Here is a 16,706-nt window from a genome sequence, read left to right on the forward strand (position 1 = left end):
AACGTTTCAGTTGAAGAGACCCGAGTGGCACTTTTCGGTTTGACCAGTGACCGGCTGGCCGCCGGCCGTTTAAGGCGGATATGGATCGCCCGGTCATAGATGCTCTTAGCACCACTAGTACCAAAATGGATCGTCTGATAATAATCGTAATTGGATGTCTGAGATTTAACCAAGTCTCAGTCAAGTGACATAATATGCAAAAAAAAACTGAAAAAATATTCTTTGCACGGACTTCAATGTAAAAAAAATTCCGTTCTTGCTTAGCCGATCGGGAAAATGGCGTCCCGGCCACTTGATTAGACGTACGTCCGAGCGGTACATATGGGCGTGTTTGGTTGCCGTTTGCTACAATGCCTGCATCGTATACACTTCCCCACCCAATCTGGCTATGCAAATGCAGCCTCAAATGCACCATATGCATGTTGTTTGGTTGCCTGCATGTCCTCTTACCTGCATGGGCTGAACCACACTGCCTGGTGTTTGGTTGCCTGCATGTTAGTCCACAAACCCAAGGCATGGTGTTTGGTTGTATGCAAGGCCTGATGTGTGGTAACCTCTTTGGCTAGTTGGTGAGGTTACCACCACACTTCTGCAGCACACATCATAAACACAACAGAGTATAAACAGAGCATCAACTAGATAATTCAGATATAAGCAGTACGACAGTTCATAACAGTTCTACGCATAAACCATAGCAGACTCGATAGTACTTAGGGAGGCCCCGGCCCTACTCCTTGGCGGCGAAGGCTTCGTCGTGCTTCCCGCACTTGTTGACGACCTCAATGCCATCATCGTCGAAGATGATGACCTTGAGGGTGTCGGGAGTGAGGAGCTTGAACGTCACCATGTAGCCGATCTTGATCTGATGAACGGCTGCTTAGGTGGCCCAACCCTGATCCAGGGTCACCCTGCCGTTCATCATCTTGATCGTCACCTTCCAGGAGCAGCGGGTGTTGTTCGTGAGCTTGAACTCCGTCGGCACCGCGACGAAGTGCTTGGTGAAGTCCAGGGGCATGGGGATGCACTCAAGCTTCGGTGCAAGGATGACCTTGCAGAAGTGAGTTGGGCCATCCTTCCTGATGATAGTGGCCGTAGTTGCCGCACTTGTTGTTGGGGGGCTCCTTCATGCCCTCGTCGTCACCACCCTCAGGCGTCTTCGGGTCTTCCTCGGCGGTGGGCGGCAGCTCAACCTCGTCAGGCATTGGGTGAAAGGGCTACTTGCCCTTGCTGTCAACGGCCGGGAGCACCTCCGTGCCCATCGCATTGCTATCCTCGATCTGCACATAAGTCATGGAGTCAGGCATTGCACAGAGTTCATGGCTAATTCAAGAGCTTGCAGTTAAAACGGCATGACTGTCACTCTTCTCCTCCTCTCCACCCTCCTATATTTATTCACCCTACCCACCACTATTTACCCACCCCCTCTCTTCTCTCACTATCAACCTTCCTCCTCCCCATCGCCATGAGCTCTAGCTCCAGCTCCAACGGCAACCCCTTCCCTTGGGGTATTGGCTGGAGGGCCTTCTTCCTCAGGTGGACGGCTGGTGACCGGACCAAGTTCGAGAACACCATGGAGGTGTGCTCGAACTTCGGCTCCATGCCGGCAATGCAGAAGGAATCCAATGCCGTGCTCACGAAGGCCACTCAAGATGAGCTGAAGACGCTGATTCCTGACCCAGCGAAGGGCGCGATGGCAGTTTACATCCTTCGCTGGGCCATGAATCAGGCCGTCTCTGACGACCCTAAACAGAGAAAGAAGTGGCGCAAGTACAAGACCTACTTTGCTCCTGATGACCGCCATGCCGCAGTATACTGGGAGACGGGTATCGCGCCGCCGCTGGTCATCGGCGGGGAGCCTAAGGAGGAGGAAGAAGAGGCGGTGCACATGCCAGGTAGGGCGCCGGAGCCAGTCTGTCCTACTTGGCGGATCGACCTCCACTCCGCCGAGGACGACGAGGACGATCCGTCGGCCCGCACGGTTATGAAGAAGAAGAAGAAGGCCAGCGACTCGACCAGCCGCTCCGCACGCCGGTGACGGTCGCCGCGGTCAGTCGGTGTCCGTTCTGTACCCCCTTTCCCCTATTCCCCCTATCCCCCAATCCCTAAATCTACCGATCTTGCATGTGTGAACTGCTATGTATGAACTACTATGAACTGCTATGAACTAGTATGATTTACCCCTATGCTTAGCTACATCTATTCCCCATTCCCGTCCGCCGTGGATCGAATCTAGCGTTCATGTGGAAGAGGTAGAAGTGCTTACCGCCATTGGGGAGTCCGGTGGTCTTTTTCCTCTGCTCCGATCCGCCGCCGCAGGTGATGGAGTCCGGTGGTCTTCTTCCTCTGCTCCGATCCGCCGCAGCCGATGAGAATTGGGAGAGTGGGGAAGAGTGGGGAGAGGGAGCGGTGACGGGCGATGAGGCTAATAACTGCTGGTGCTTCGGGAAGCAACGCGGCTTCTCAAGCATGGCCGCGCGCGTGCAGCCGCGCCCGCCCACGTGCACCGCTCGGGCCTGGCCCTGAAGAAACTGCCGATTCGTGTGTTTTCAATAAGCCAGGCCCTGAGGTGTTTTAAGAAGCGTGCGATGCAGACCCAATAATGTATGCGGGCTACCAAACAGGCCGAATCCTTTCCGGGCGGGTCTGATTGAACCTCACGCGGGCAACCAAACACGCCCTATGTGGCTCGCACTCGCATGGCCTGCCTGACTGGAATCGGAGCCGGTGGCGTGCGCGCAACCCTCCCAGGCGTTCCCATTCTGCAGCGGCCGCTTGACTGCGACTGTGACGAGCTCCTCGTCCCTTGGCCGATCGAGGCGTTTCGTCCAAGCCACGCCCGCCTTGACTATCTATCCATGGCGTCCGGACGAGACGACAGTGATCAACTGCTTAGCATATACGGTAACCAACACGAACCACTGGACACTACTCCTAGATAGTGTAGTGCCTTGGTTACGTCGTGCTGTGCTCAATGCACGCACGCAACGCAACTGCTAGCACCACAAGAACGAACTAGCCGGGTCACTCACCGTCAGATCGAGGCACATTCTATCCATCTGTTCCACACACGAGTATGTGGTTCTTTTGCTTCACTCGCACCACCAATCGCAGCGCGGCAGAGACGGCCACCGGATCGGAACGCGTCCAGCTACCCACGTCCACTTGTTTTTTGTATTCACCTGTACTAGCTATAATAATAGAGCCGATCAGACCAATGATATTTGTGGATCGATGGTGCTCCTGCGAACGACACCCCGCTTACTAAATGAGACGGCCTGGAAGTGGAGCCTGTAGCGTGCGCGCAACGAGGCGCTCCGGCCCTGTAAAGCGAGACTGCGACGGTGACTGACCGCGAGTGTGACATGTTTGGTTGTCCGAGCTCGACGCCGGCCGGCGTCTCGTCCAAGCCACGCCTTGACTATCAATGGCAGGCGACAGTGATCCGATTGCTTATCAGCCTAGCACTATGTATATGTATGGCAACGACAGCGATCTCGTTCCTTCTTTTTTTTTACAAAAAGAGAATGACCCCCGGACTCTGCATTTGGGCGATGCATACGGTCACTTTAAGCGATCCCGTTGCTTAGAGCATCTACAACCTGGTTGCCTAATTTAGTGCCCTAGACGCCTACTGACGCGGCCACGGTCAGTAGCCCGGCACATTCTTTTTGTCTATGCCCACAACCACGACCCCATATGTTCACAACCAAATCCGTACAAATGTATGAATGTTACATAGATGATCCATATACAACTTATAAAACATTGCGATCGGACATAGATAGGGCAATCTAACGTACGTAAATTCATCCAAAAGGGTCGTCGGAGTTCAAACTTAACTAAGATACAAGATTAAAAAGTACTTAAACATAGGAGGTGGCCGGAGTTTACCACTTCCTTGTGTAGCGTAGCGCCTCCCCTTGGGGTCACGGGAGCAACGGTTGTACATGATGTAGGCATTGGCAGCAGGCAGAGCATCGTCGCCCGTCGTGTCGCTGTCCGAGAAGGAGGAGTTGATGATGATCCGTGTCATGCACCGGGCCGTGCGGTTCTGCTCCGTCCGGTGCAGACGAGCTTGACGAGTCCGTGGTGAGCTTGGCTGAGTCAATCTCCTTGGAGCCGATGTCGGATCGGCTTCCGACCATGGTGGAAGGGAGGGAAGGCGACGTGGTGAGGAAGGAGATAAGACGGGAGTGGTGTAGAGTGGTTGAGAGAGTGCGGATGACTAAGGTTCGATCGTCCGGTTGTGGTTTTATGAGAACATGGGTAGGGATGGTGTAGGCCTGGTCGGACGTGGCAACGGTGTCCAGACGCGTCTGGGCCTCCCATATCAGCTCATATATGAGCTGAGTATGGGAATTGCGGGTCAGCTCGGACGTTTGGGAGTTGCCTCCAATTGGGTCACATTTTTAGGTTTGACCAGTGACCGGACTCACCGCCGGCCGAGGGTGGATATGGATCGCTCGGTCGTAGATGCTCTTAGCACCACTAGCACCAAAGTGGATCGTTGCATAATAATTGTAATTGGGTGCAGCTATGTCTCAGTCAAGTGACATATAACATGCAAGAAATAAAAGAAAAGCTGAAAATAATTTGTTTTCATGGATCTCAATGTAAAATCTCACGGATATACTCCTTCCGTCCCATAATATAAGAGTGTTTTTTACACTAACATTAATCGAGACTTTTAACGAAGTCTTAGTTGATCGAGAGTTAGCAAGACTGTCTTTCTTACGGGAGAGATAGCAAGACTGTTAGTAATAAAGTAAGTTGGCCTATCGCCATCACCCGGGGAATCTGCGGTTTTGTCTAACACAAATCACCACTCTCCCGACCTCGGTGCGTCCACCTGTGCTCAACAAAACACGCACGCAACTGCTGCCTCTACAGAGTCCAGCACCAGTAGCGAGCGACCCTTGCATTATAAAAGGCCCCGTATCGCCGGCATGCTGGAGCACGCACGGCCGAGCAAACAGAGTCCACGATAGGCACCAGAATCTCCACGGAAAACCAAACCATACTCTGCCACGCCACCACAAGATCTCCAACCCCAATCCGGAGCTGAGCCGCGAATCCAAGATCCACACGACCGCACACCCCCACCCTCCACACCTCTGGCCCGCCTCCCTCCCTTTAATCGCCGCCGATTGGATCCCACCACCACCAGCCCCGTCACCATCGTCATCCCCTCGCATTGACCAACCCATCTCCTCCGGCGCCACGGCCATGGCGAGCCGCAAGCAGCTACTCCTCCCGTGCCTCGTCCTGCTCTTCGTCGCCGCTGCCGCTGTGGCAGACGCGGCGCCGCAGTCCACGTACATCCTGCACCTCGCGCCCGACCACCCGGCGCTGTCCCTGTCCCCCGCGCGCGGCGGCCGCAACGCGCTGCTCGGCCCCCTCCTCGGCCTCCCGCGCCGCCTGAGCGCCCCGCGGCCGCGGCTGCTCTACACCTACGCGCGCGCCGCCACGGGCGTGGCCGCGCGGCTGACGGAGGCGCAGGCGGCGCACGTCGCGGCCCAGCCGGGCGTGCTTGCCGTGCACCGCGACGAGGCGCGCCAGCTCCACACCACCCACACCCCGGAGTTCCTCCACCTCAATGGCGCGGCCGGGCTGCTCCCCGCCGCGTCCGGCGCCGTGTCGGACGTCGTCGTGGGCGTGCTCGACACCGGGATCTACCCGCTCAACCGCAGCTCCTTCAAGCCCGTCGGCGAAGGGCTCGGCCCCCCGCCCTCCTCCTTCTCCGGCGGCTGCGTCTCGGCTGCCAAGTTCAACGCCTCTGCCTTCTGCAACAGCAAGCTCATCGGCGCCAAGTTCTTTTACAAGGGCTATGAGGAGGCCCTCGGGCACCCCATCAACGAGACGCTCGAGTCCAAGTCGCCGCTGGACACGGAGGGCCACGGCACCCACACCGCGTCCACGGCCGCCGGCTCGCCGGTGGATGGCGCCGGGTTCTACCAGTACGCGCGCGGGAGGGCCGTCGGCATGGCCCCCGGCGCGCGCATCGCCGCGTACAAGATCTGCTGGAAGGGCGGCTGCTTGGACTCCGACATACTCGCGGCGTTCGACGAGGCCGTCGGCGACGGCGTCAACGTCATCTCCCTCTCCGTCGGCTCCAGCTACGCCGCCGACTTCTACCAGGACTCCATCGCCATCGGCGCCTTCGGTGCAGTGAAGAAGGGCATCGTCGTCTCCGCCTCCGCGGGCAACTCCGGCCCCGGAGAGTACACCGCGAGCAACATCGCGCCGTGGATACTGACCGTCGGCGCGTCCACCGTCGACCGTGAGTTCCCCGCCGACGCGGTGCTCGGCGACGGCAGCGTGTACGGCGGCGTGTCACTGTACGCCGGGGATCCCTTAAACTCCACGAAGCTGCCCCTCGTGTACGCCGCGGACTGTGGCTCCCGGCTTTGCCTCATCGGCGAGCTTGACAAGGACAAGGTCGCCGGAAAGATGGTCCTTTGTGAGCGCGGAGTCAACGCGCGTGTCGAGAAGGGTGCGGCCGTCGGGAAGGCCGGCGGAATCGGCATGATTCTCGCCAACACGGAGGAGAGCGGCGAGGAGCTCATCGCCGACCCCCACCTCATCCCGTCGACAATGGTGGGGCAGAAGTTCGGCGACAAGATCAGGCACTACGTCAAGACAGACCCGTCCCCGACGGCGACCATCGTCTTCCACGGCACGGTCATCGGGAAGTCGCCGTCCGCGCCCCGCGTCGCGTCGTTTTCGAGCCGCGGCCCAAACTCCCGCGCGGCGGAGATCCTCAAGCCCGACGTCACGGCCCCCGGCGTCAACATACTCGCGGCCTGGACCGGCGAGGCCTCCCCGACCGACCTCGACATCGACCCGAGGCGCGTCCCGTTCAACATCATCTCCGGGACGTCCATGTCGTGCCCGCACGTGAGCGGCCTCGCGGCGCTGCTCCGGCAGGCGCACCCGGAGTGGAGCCCCGCGGCGGTCAAGTCGGCGCTCATGACCACGGCGTACAACCTGGACAACTCCGGCGAGATCATCAAGGACCTGGCCACCGGCACAGAGTCCACGCCGTTCGTGCGCGGCGCCGGGCACGTGGACCCCAACGGCGCGCTCGACCCCGGCCTGGTGTACGACGCGGACACCGCCGACTACATCGGCTTCCTCTGCGCGCTGGGCTACACGCCGTCCCAGATCGCCGTCTTCACCAGGGACGGCTCCGTGGCCGACTGCTCGAAGAAGCCCGCCCGCTCCGGCGACCTCAACTACCCGGCCTTCGCGGCCGTCTTCTCGTCGTACAAGGACTCGGTGACCTACCACCGGGTGGTACGCAACGTCGGCGGCGACGCGAACGCGGTCTACGAGGCCAAGGTGGAGAGCCCCGCCGGCGTGGACGCCAAGGTGACGCCGGCCAAGCTGGTGTTCGACGAGGAGCACCGGAGCCTGGCGTACGAGATCACCCTGGCCGTGTCCGGCAACCCGGTGATCGTGGACGCCAAGTACTCGTTCGGGTCGGTCACGTGGAGCGACGGCAAGCACAATGTCACGAGCCCCATCGCCGTGACATGGCCGGAGAGCGCCGGAGCGGCGTCCATGTAGAGATGTTGTAGGGATGCTGGTGTCACACGAGGTTTACTCTGCGCGCGCCTGTGAATGTTCACTCCATTATTAACTCTGGAATAATTTATCTTGGATCATAATATTATCTCGTGCTGGATGTTACAGTACTATTTATTCCGCTCCGCACCAGGGTGCACAGGACGATATACTCCACTTTCTTCATACTTGGACCAAATTCCATGGTGGGTGTTTATGAACTTGTTTCCGATGCTTCACCCCCTTTTCGGCCATCTTAATAAAGATTTTTTTCAAACGTTTTATTTAACTTTCCAAAATACTACCCCCTAATTCAACCGCGGTGGGCACCTTCATACCTCTATTACCCATCATAATTTCCACATCAGCTTGCATGTAAAAATTTGAAGGGAAACGTTTCCACCCGGCGCAGTGGCCGAAACTTGCGTCGGGCACACGTGGGCCTTGCGATCAATCCGGATCGTGAGTGGCTCAGAGCATCTTCAGCCGCGCCCCCAACAAGGCCCCCCAGGCGATTTTTCGGTCGCCGGCGCTAAAAAATCGGCCCAGTCACGTCCCCAGGGGCCCATTTTCCGCCGGCTCGGGCCGAAATTGGCGTCGGCGGATCCAACTCGAACCCGGCGCACTGGGGGGCGCTCGGGGGCGCCGGGCGAATCGTTTTTGGCGCGAAAGCGCCGTGGGCCAGCCGCGTCCGCAACACCGCCCGCCTCGTCTTCTCCCAACGTCTCGGTTTCCCGTGGGGAATCAATGGCAGGGCTGCCGCCGGTCAGCTTTGCCATTGATTCCTCACGGGCGGCGCGTCACGGGGCGGCGCGCCGACGCCTCCCCTCCCTCGGACGCGCACACACGAACGCGGCGCGGCTATATATGGGCCTCGCTCGCTTGCGTTGAGCGCCACCTCTCCACCTCTCCCGAGCGTCGCCGCCGAGCTCTTCTCCCCACCCCAGCCCTCCCTCTCCCGCCGATCTCTTCTCCCCAGCCACTCCTCTTCCCGATGGCCGAGTGTTTCCCCGGAGACGAGGCGGCGGCCAACGGCTTCGGCCGCCGTTCGCTCCGCGAACAGGAGTCCTGGCTCCTGTTCCAGGCGAACATCCCGGCGCCGCCGGACATACGCGCCGGGCCGACGGGCTGAAGGCTCAGCAATGGGGGAGTGCCCATTCCCCCGTTGCCCGATGCCGTCACCAAGCCATCCTACTTCGCCGACGAGGTCGAGATCGCGCGCACCTCCCTCACCGATCCCGAGCTCTCCCTCCCCCAGTACGTCGCCGACAACCACGCGGCTTGGGCGGCGTACTTCGAGCGCCGCCAGCAGCAGCGGCTGGCGTCCACCAACGGGGCGCCGGTAGTCGGCAGCCTGAAGAACAACGAGGGGCGCCACCTCTGGTGGGGCGTCCCCGGCCGCACCCTCGACGGCGTGCTGACGCACCTCAAGGGCGGTAACAACCCACCGTTGGCGTACCCCCGGGCGAGGACGGCCGCCCCGGCGCACCGCCGACGCGACGGGCAATGGGCACCAAGGAGGTTCGGCTCCTCCTCCTCTTCTTCCTCGTCGCGTTCTTCCTCCCAATCCTCCGGCACTCCGACGCTACTCGGCGTCAAGGCCGAGCCCGCGGCGGAGATGCCGCTCGGCGGGCGCACACGCAGCGCCTGTTGGAAATATGCCCTAGAGGCAATAATAAAAGTATTATTATTATATTTCCTTGTTCATGATAATTGTCTTTTATTCATGCTATAACTGTATTATCCGGAAATCGTAATACACGTGTGAATACATAGACCACAATATGTCCCTAGTGAGCCTCTAGTTGACTAGCTCGTTGTGATCAACAGATAGTCATGGTTTCCTGGCTATGGACATTGGATGTCGTTGATAACGGGATCACATCATTAGGAGAATGATGTGATGGACAAGACCCAATCCTAAGCATAGCACAAAGATCGTGTAGTTCATTTGCTAGAGCTTTGCCAATGTCAAGTATCTCTTCCTTTGACCATGAGATCGTGTAACTCCTGGATACTGTAGGAGTGCTTTGGGTGTATCAAACGTCACAACGTAACTGGGTGACTATAAAGGTGCACTACAGGTATCTCCGAAAGTATCTATTGTTTTATGCGGATCGAGACTGGGATTTGTCACTCCGTGTAAACGGAGAGGTATCTCTGGGCCCACTCGGTAGGACATCATCATATGCGCAATGTGACCAAGGAGTTGATCACGGGATGATGTGTTACGGAACGAGTAAAGTGACTTGCCGGTAACGAGATTGAACAAGGTATTGGATACCGACGATCGAATCTCGGGCAAGTAAAATACCGCTAGACAAAGGGAATTGTATACGGGATCGATTGAGTCCTTGACATCGTGGTTCATCCGATGAGATCATCGTGGAACATGTGGGAGCCAACATGGGTATCCAGATCCCGCTGTTGGTTATTGACCGGAGAATGTCTCGGTCATGTCTACATGTCTCCCGAACCCGTAGGGTCTACACACTTAAGGTTCGATGACGCTAGGGTTATAAAGGAAGCTTGTATGTGGTTACCGAATGTTGTTCGGAGTCCCGGATGAGATCCCGGACGTCACGAGGAGTTCCGGAATGGTCCGGAGGTAAAGATTTATATATAGGAAGTCCTGTTTCGGCCATCGGGACAAGTTTCGGGGTCATCGGTATTGTACCGGGACCACCGGAAGGGTCCCGGGGGCCCACCGGGTGGGGCCACCTGCCCCGGGGGGCCACATGGGCTGTAGGGGGTGCGCCTTGGCCTACATGGGCCAAGGGCACCAGCCCCAAGAGGCCCATGCGCCTAGGGAACCCTAGAGGGAAGAGTCCTCGAGGGGGAAGGCACCTCCGAGGTGCCTTGGGGAGGATGGACTCCTCCCCCCCTCTTGGCCGCACCCCTTTCTTGGAGTAGGGGGCAAGGCTGCGCCTCCCCCCTCTCCCCCGCCCCTATATATAGTGGAGGGAAGGGAGGGCATCCATACCTGAGCCCTTGGCGCCTCCCTCCCTCCCGTGACACCTCCTCCTCTCCCGTAGGTGCTTGGCGAAGCCCTGCAGGATTGCCACGCTCCTCCACCACCACCACGCCGTTGTGCTGCTGCTGGATGGAGTCTTCCTCAACCTCTCCCTCTCTCCTTGCTGGATCAAGGCGTGGGAGACGTCACCGGGCTGTACGTGTGTTGAACGCGGAGGTGCCGTCCGTTCGGCACTTGATCATCGGTGATCTGAATCACGACGAGTACGACTCCATCAACCCCGTTCACTTGAACGCTTCCGCTTAGCGATCTACAAGGGTATGTAGATGCACTCTCCTTTCTACTCGTTGCTGGTCTCTCCATAGATAGATCTTGGTGATTCGTAGGAAAATTTTTGAATTTCTGCTACGTTCCCCAACAGCGCCGGCATCGTCATCAGCGAGGGCGGACGGCGTGCCTCCTCGTCGGCTCCTCCCCCGCGCTTCGTCAAGCCGAAGACGGAGCCGGGTCTCGCGCCGGTGAAGACGGAGTCGGGGCTGGCGCCGGTGAAGACGGAACACGACGAGGTCAAGCTCGACGACGACGCGACCCTTGAATGGGCACGCCAGGACTCCCTGAAGATGGCGAGGGAGCGCCAGCGCACCGCTCTGCAGCGCTTCGCGCAGCGCCGCCGAGGCGCGACGAAGGCGGAGTCGTCAATATCGACGACAGCGACGACGACGACGACGCGCCGCCGCCGCCGCCACCAGCCGGGGAGGGGTCCAGCAGGGGCGCCCGAGTCAAGGAGGAGAAGGCCGACGATGACGGCGACGACGGCGACTTCTCGGCCTTCAGCAAGTTTTTTTATTAGATTTTATATGTAATTGCGTGTTTTAGCCCAAGTTTGCGAATATAAAAGCCCAAGTTTGCTGAAAATTGACGTGTTTCAGCCCAAGTTTGCCTATTTTTTCCCGCGCCTGGGGGCGGCGGTTGGGGGCCAACTCGCCCCCAGACCCCTTTTTTTCGCCGAGTCACCCCCAGGCGGCGATTTTAGGCGCCCCCTGGGGGGGCAACGGCTGGAGATGCTCTCAGGCTCCCCTCTTTCATCCACGAACCGTTTTCCACCTCCTCTTTCTTCTACCTCACGACATGCACTAGTTGCAACCACTCGGTTCCTCTGTGCGGCTCACACGCAGCACACCGGCATGAACGAGGCCTTGCTTATAGGGCGAGCCACGGCGGGCGGAGAAGACGTCGACAACTAGTGCATCCTCCCTCCCCTTTCTTCCCTCTTAGTCCCATGCGTACCCTCATATTCCTGCAAACGAGCTGCAACCGGCAATCGTCGGAGCTGCAACCAGCTCTACAAAAATGCTACACATGGCTTCTTTATTGCTGGAACCACCAAATCGATGGTGGTGGAGCTGCCACCAACACTCGATGGAGCTGCAACCAGTGATACAAAATGCTACGACCAACCTTTTTTTGCTGGAATCGGAGAAAGAGTGGAGGCTGCAAATGGCGCAGGAGGAGCTGCAAATAGTACAGAAAAATGCTACAGCCGTTGTCTGATGAAGCTACCACCGACTTCTAATAAAGCTTCAAACAGAGACGGAAAAGTTGTGGGCGGCCACCGCGGAAACTGAAAAGCTACAACCGGTCATGAGATAGCTGCTACATGTCTTTTGAAAAGCTTCAACCGAGGAACGACGAACTAATGATGGCAAGCGGCGGCGACGGGAGCTGAGTGGTGGTGCACGGGGTGGTGCAACTCGCGATAGCGGCAACGCTGATTTTGCTGCAACCGTTATCACTGTTTGCTATGACCGGCAGGATATTTTAATACATCCATCCATGACGGAGCTGTGAGGCGACGACGGCGATGATGTTTTTGCTGCAACCGTGGTCGCTTTTTGCTACGTCTAGCGATATTTTTTGCTACGTCCCTTCCATGGTGCGACTAGTGGTCGTTGTTCCTGGAAACTCATGTGGCGAGCGGTGACAGCGGGGACGGCGGGTTGGACACCGGAACGCTGTAACCATGGAGCATTGACGACAGGAATTTCATCTGGCCGACGGGGAAGTAGCAACCGAATCAATGACGGATCTGCAACCTAAATCGAGAGCAGGGAGAGGTTCTTCGACGAGCACTGTCACCGGAGACGATGCATGGCCTGGCCGTCGCGACCAAGCGCACCATAACGGCGGCTTCTGTTCCTGCGACAAGCTGCAGCAAGGAGGACGCGCTTCTGAAGTCACTGTCGTTGACCAGTATGAAGACGAGGGAAGAAAGAAGATGACGTGAGAGACAAAATCAGATAGGTGTGTGTAATTCAATGGGGTGGCTCGGGCACGACCGGCCCGACTATTGGGCCGGCGCACCCGCGTCTAGTACTTGCCAAAATTTAAGCAACTTGTTTCTGAAGCTATAGATGGTACGTACTGTTTTTTAATTATTCTACAAAATCTTTTTTTATATTGTAGCATTTGTTGTGTATTATCCTTTTTTAGAAGGTGTTGTGCATTATCATGTCCATGATTTAAACATACCAAAATAAAAGGACACCGATATTACGAGGACGTTCGGTGGGAGCCCTTTCCAAACCGAATGAATTGTTCCCCGGAGCATGGGGAAACGATCGAACGATTTCGTTCGGAGTGAAAGCCTCCCAGCGCGAACCCTTCTGACGCTCGTGCTAGCATGCCAAACATGCCCATTTTGGTATTTTTTTTTGCGAGAAATTTTTCGATCTATCCATCTTCAATCATGGCAGTACAACGAATACTAGAAATAATAGAAATTACATCCAGATCCGTAGACCACCTAGCGACAACTATCAATACTGAAGCGAGCCGAAGGCGCGCCGCCGTCATCGCCCCTCCATCGCCGGAGTCGGGCACAACTTGTTGTAGTAGACAGTCGTGCTAAGGCCCCGTAGGACCAGCGCACCAGAACAGCAACCGCTGCAGATGAAGAATAACGTAGATCAGAAAAATCCAATCCGAAGACACATGAACGTAAACGAACAACGACGAGATTCGAGCAAATCCACCAAAGATAGATCCGCCGGAGACACACCTCCACACGCCCACCAACGATGCTAGACGCATCGCCGAAACGGGGGCTAGGCAGGGAGACCTTTATTCCATCTTCAGGGAGCCGCCGCCGTCTCGTCTTCCTAACCAGGACACAAACCCTAGCAAAACTGAAAGAAACGATTAAAAACGGAGCCCTCCCGCCGACCCTTGCCGAGATCCACTGCGCCCCCATGGCCCTAAGGCCATCGGAGAGGAGGCGGACCTGCGACGACGGCGGCGGGAGGCAAAACCCTAGCTTTTTGTGGAGGAGAAGGAGGAGGCGGCGGCTGCAAGGTGCTCCACTTTGATCGACTTAGTTCTCAGATTAATTAACGCAATATGACATTTACGCCCATTTTGGTATTAAAAACACTAAAACCAGAAAACCAACTAAAAACTATGAAAAAAAACCAACAGTAAAAATCACACACAAATATAGAAAATTCATATAGAAAAGCTGATGTAAATATATAAAAATTGCCACGGATTGGATGATAAAATTGCACTGTTATACTTGTTAAAACAATCATACACAAAAAAAATACAAAAAATAATTAAAAATGTCATCATAGAGGACAACTAGCAAAATTTTCAGGGTACTTTTCTTTTATGCTTTTTTGGGCGTGATTGTGCTGTTGCCCCAGCCGTCGTATTTGCTATGTGTCGTAGTACTTGATTGTATGATGTTTGGTTTATTTAGAAAGTGGGGCGAAAGCCTATTTCGAGAGAAGATCTTAGTCGACCGTTTTCCCCATATCTCAATCTTTCTGGTCGTCAGTCCATTGCGGTGCGTTTCGATGACGCAATGTTATTAGAAGGAACCACTGAGCTCTATTAATCAAATTAGTCCCTTATATTTACAAGAAATAGACAATTGAACATTTATCTTTGAATGAGATATACTCCATCTGTTCCGTAATGTAGTACGTATTTATTTTTTGACAAGTCAATATAGCATAATTTTTCATGGCAGTTCAATGAACACTAGAAATAATAAAAATTACATCTAAATCTATAGACCATCTAACGATGACTACAAGCACTTGATCGAACTTTGACCAGGTTTAGGGAGAAAACTATGCACATCTACAATGACAAACATACAAAATATGAAAAATTTACTCAGGGTGTATCCGATGTTATGTATTTGATATTCTAAATGAAAATATTTTTCTCTCTAAACATATGGTCAAAGTTCGCAAAGTTTGACTTCTGAAAACAAACTATACGCGCCACGTTATGAAACGGTTGGAGTATTTCGTTGAACCAGAATGTTATTACACACGACAGATCCTCGTATATATGATATGCAAAACCGTAGTAAGATATATTCTGTTACATAACCACGTTGTTACACCGCTGCTGTAAACAGTAAAGATAAGTATTATACTGTAGCTATCCTTATTTAATTCCAGAGATATACTAGTACACAGTGCAGAGGTAATCAGATAGTGTTGCAGTCTGCTTTCTGGAAAGATATCTGGTGGTTCTCAAGATCGTACAGCACATGCATATCCTGCTGCATATAGCTGCCGATAATGGTGGTTCGGTTCATGGGCGGCTCCAGGGTCGCCGAGTTGATGACCATCATACACGACGTCGACTCCCGGTCCATGGGCGCCCACATATTCTCCGCTGGGATCGTCAAATCCTCGCCGCCATCTTGGAAATGAAGAACCATCGGCGGCGCAAGCCTGCGGACGTCCGCTCCGGCCACGCACAGCTCCAGCCAGTCCACTGGCGACGCCACCAGGCGACCTCCCAGCTGCCGCGACACCTCTTGAATGAGCTCCTTGTAGGCCACGTCGACGAGGGACATGAACGGGAAGTTGGAGTCGACGATCACGCCCATCGCCGGAAATGGGATGTTCAGCCAAGCTCTGCCGACCGACATGCCGGACACGAGCAGGTAGTAGAACGAAGAGAAAGGAACGCCGAGATTTTGGTACGTGACGGACGTCACCGGCGTGTCGCCGCTCAGCCCGGCCGACGGGCCGATGAAGAGGGTGCTCGAGCTGACCTTGCCACCGAAGAACCGGGTGAGGCAGTACGAAAACCGGGTGGCCCCAAGCTGGGTGACGAGCGACAGGTCGCCGTAACCCAGGCCGATGAGGCCCGACGCGCCGTCGAGCGCCATCTGCACGGAGTTGTTTGTCTCCGTGATGCAGCCGAAGGCGATGTTGGCCGTGGTCGTCCCGAAAGTGAACCTCTCTCTGCGCAGCACCCCAGCGATGCCCGCTTCGCCGTAGCTCGCCCGGACAGTACACGTGCCGCCGTGGCCGCCCGCGCACCGCTGCTTCTCGTACGCGTTGTCGTCGGCGCACAGGGAGCTGTTGCAGGGGACGGCTCTGCCGGTGCTCGACAGGGAGAAGTCGTAGTACTCGAGGTTCTGGGCGAAGCAGTTGGGCCTGCACGTCATGCATTGGGTCCACACCAGGACGCTGCTGGTGTCGATGACGCCCTGCACGGCTTGCGGCGGGTCGCCGATGGAAAACTCGGCGATGTAGTCCCCCACCCCCCGAGAGGTGAAGGGCACGGCGACCCCGCTAAGTAACTCAAGGCGCCGCTGGAGGCGCACGCCGGCGCGGCGCAGCCGCTCCGCGGTCGTGATGTTGGCGTCGGCATCGACATGCTTGAGCTGAATGCGAACGCCGGTGCCCGTGGCCAGAGTTGTCGAGGCGCATAAGAGGAGGAGGAAGGTAGATGATATCCTCATTTCGTGCCTATCTTACACATAATAATGTTCTTGTGTCTGATATAGGGCTTACTGTAATCAACCAGCAGCAATCTAATTTGACAGCAAGAGCAACTCCACCATTCAACAACAATCTGTTTCAACTATAAATCTGTTTGAACAACAAAATAATGCCATCTTTGTGTGAACTGGGAGTAGTTTGCGTTGGTGGGTTGTGAACTCTCCAAGACCTCAGCTCGTCATCACCATTTCCCCTCTGCATTGGCAGAGCACAAGATCAGCATTTCTCAAGAAAGAAGTCACTGCCTCTAACTGAACATAAACGGTAAGAGAGCAGTAGCAGAACATTGATGTCAGTGGTGTTGCACCGTTGCTACTGCATCTTCATGAACCGCCGGTAACAGAACATCAATG

The 16,706-nt window shown here is 55.9% G+C and overlaps 2 protein-coding genes across 2 annotated transcripts; one reads left to right on the forward strand and one right to left on the reverse strand.

Moving 5' to 3' along the window:
- The first annotated feature begins 4,937 nt into the window (after positions 1-4,937).
- On the forward strand, positions 4,938-7,712 carry LOC119322868 (subtilisin-like protease SBT1.4). Its single transcript, XM_037596405.1, has one exon. The coding sequence runs from the start codon at positions 5,227-5,229 to the stop codon at positions 7,567-7,569; it is 2,343 nt and encodes a 780-aa protein (XP_037452302.1). The 5' UTR covers positions 4,938-5,226; the 3' UTR covers positions 7,570-7,712.
- A 7,182-nt stretch (positions 7,713-14,894) lies between these two features.
- On the reverse strand, positions 14,895-16,353 carry LOC119324641 (aspartic proteinase nepenthesin-1-like). The gene has a single exon (XM_037598412.1). It carries the CDS (start codon positions 16,311-16,313, stop codon positions 15,042-15,044), a length of 1,272 nt encoding a protein of 423 aa, XP_037454309.1. The 5' UTR covers positions 16,314-16,353; the 3' UTR covers positions 14,895-15,041.
- Between the last annotated feature and the right edge of the window lie 353 nt (positions 16,354-16,706).

Source organism: Triticum dicoccoides, chromosome 6B (genome assembly GCF_002162155.2).
Source record: "Triticum dicoccoides isolate Atlit2015 ecotype Zavitan chromosome 6B, WEW_v2.0, whole genome shotgun sequence".
NCBI classification, from domain to species: Eukaryota; Viridiplantae; Streptophyta; class Magnoliopsida; order Poales; family Poaceae; genus Triticum; species Triticum dicoccoides.

Excerpts from the sequence above, each read along its gene's own strand:
- LOC119322868 (XM_037596405.1), top strand. The coding sequence starts at position 5,227 with ATGGCGAGCCGCAAGCAGCTACTCCTCCCGTGCCTCGTCCTGCTCTTC.
- LOC119324641 (XM_037598412.1), bottom strand. The coding sequence starts at position 16,313 with ATGAGGATATCATCTACCTTCCTCCTCCTCTTATGCGCCTCGACAACT.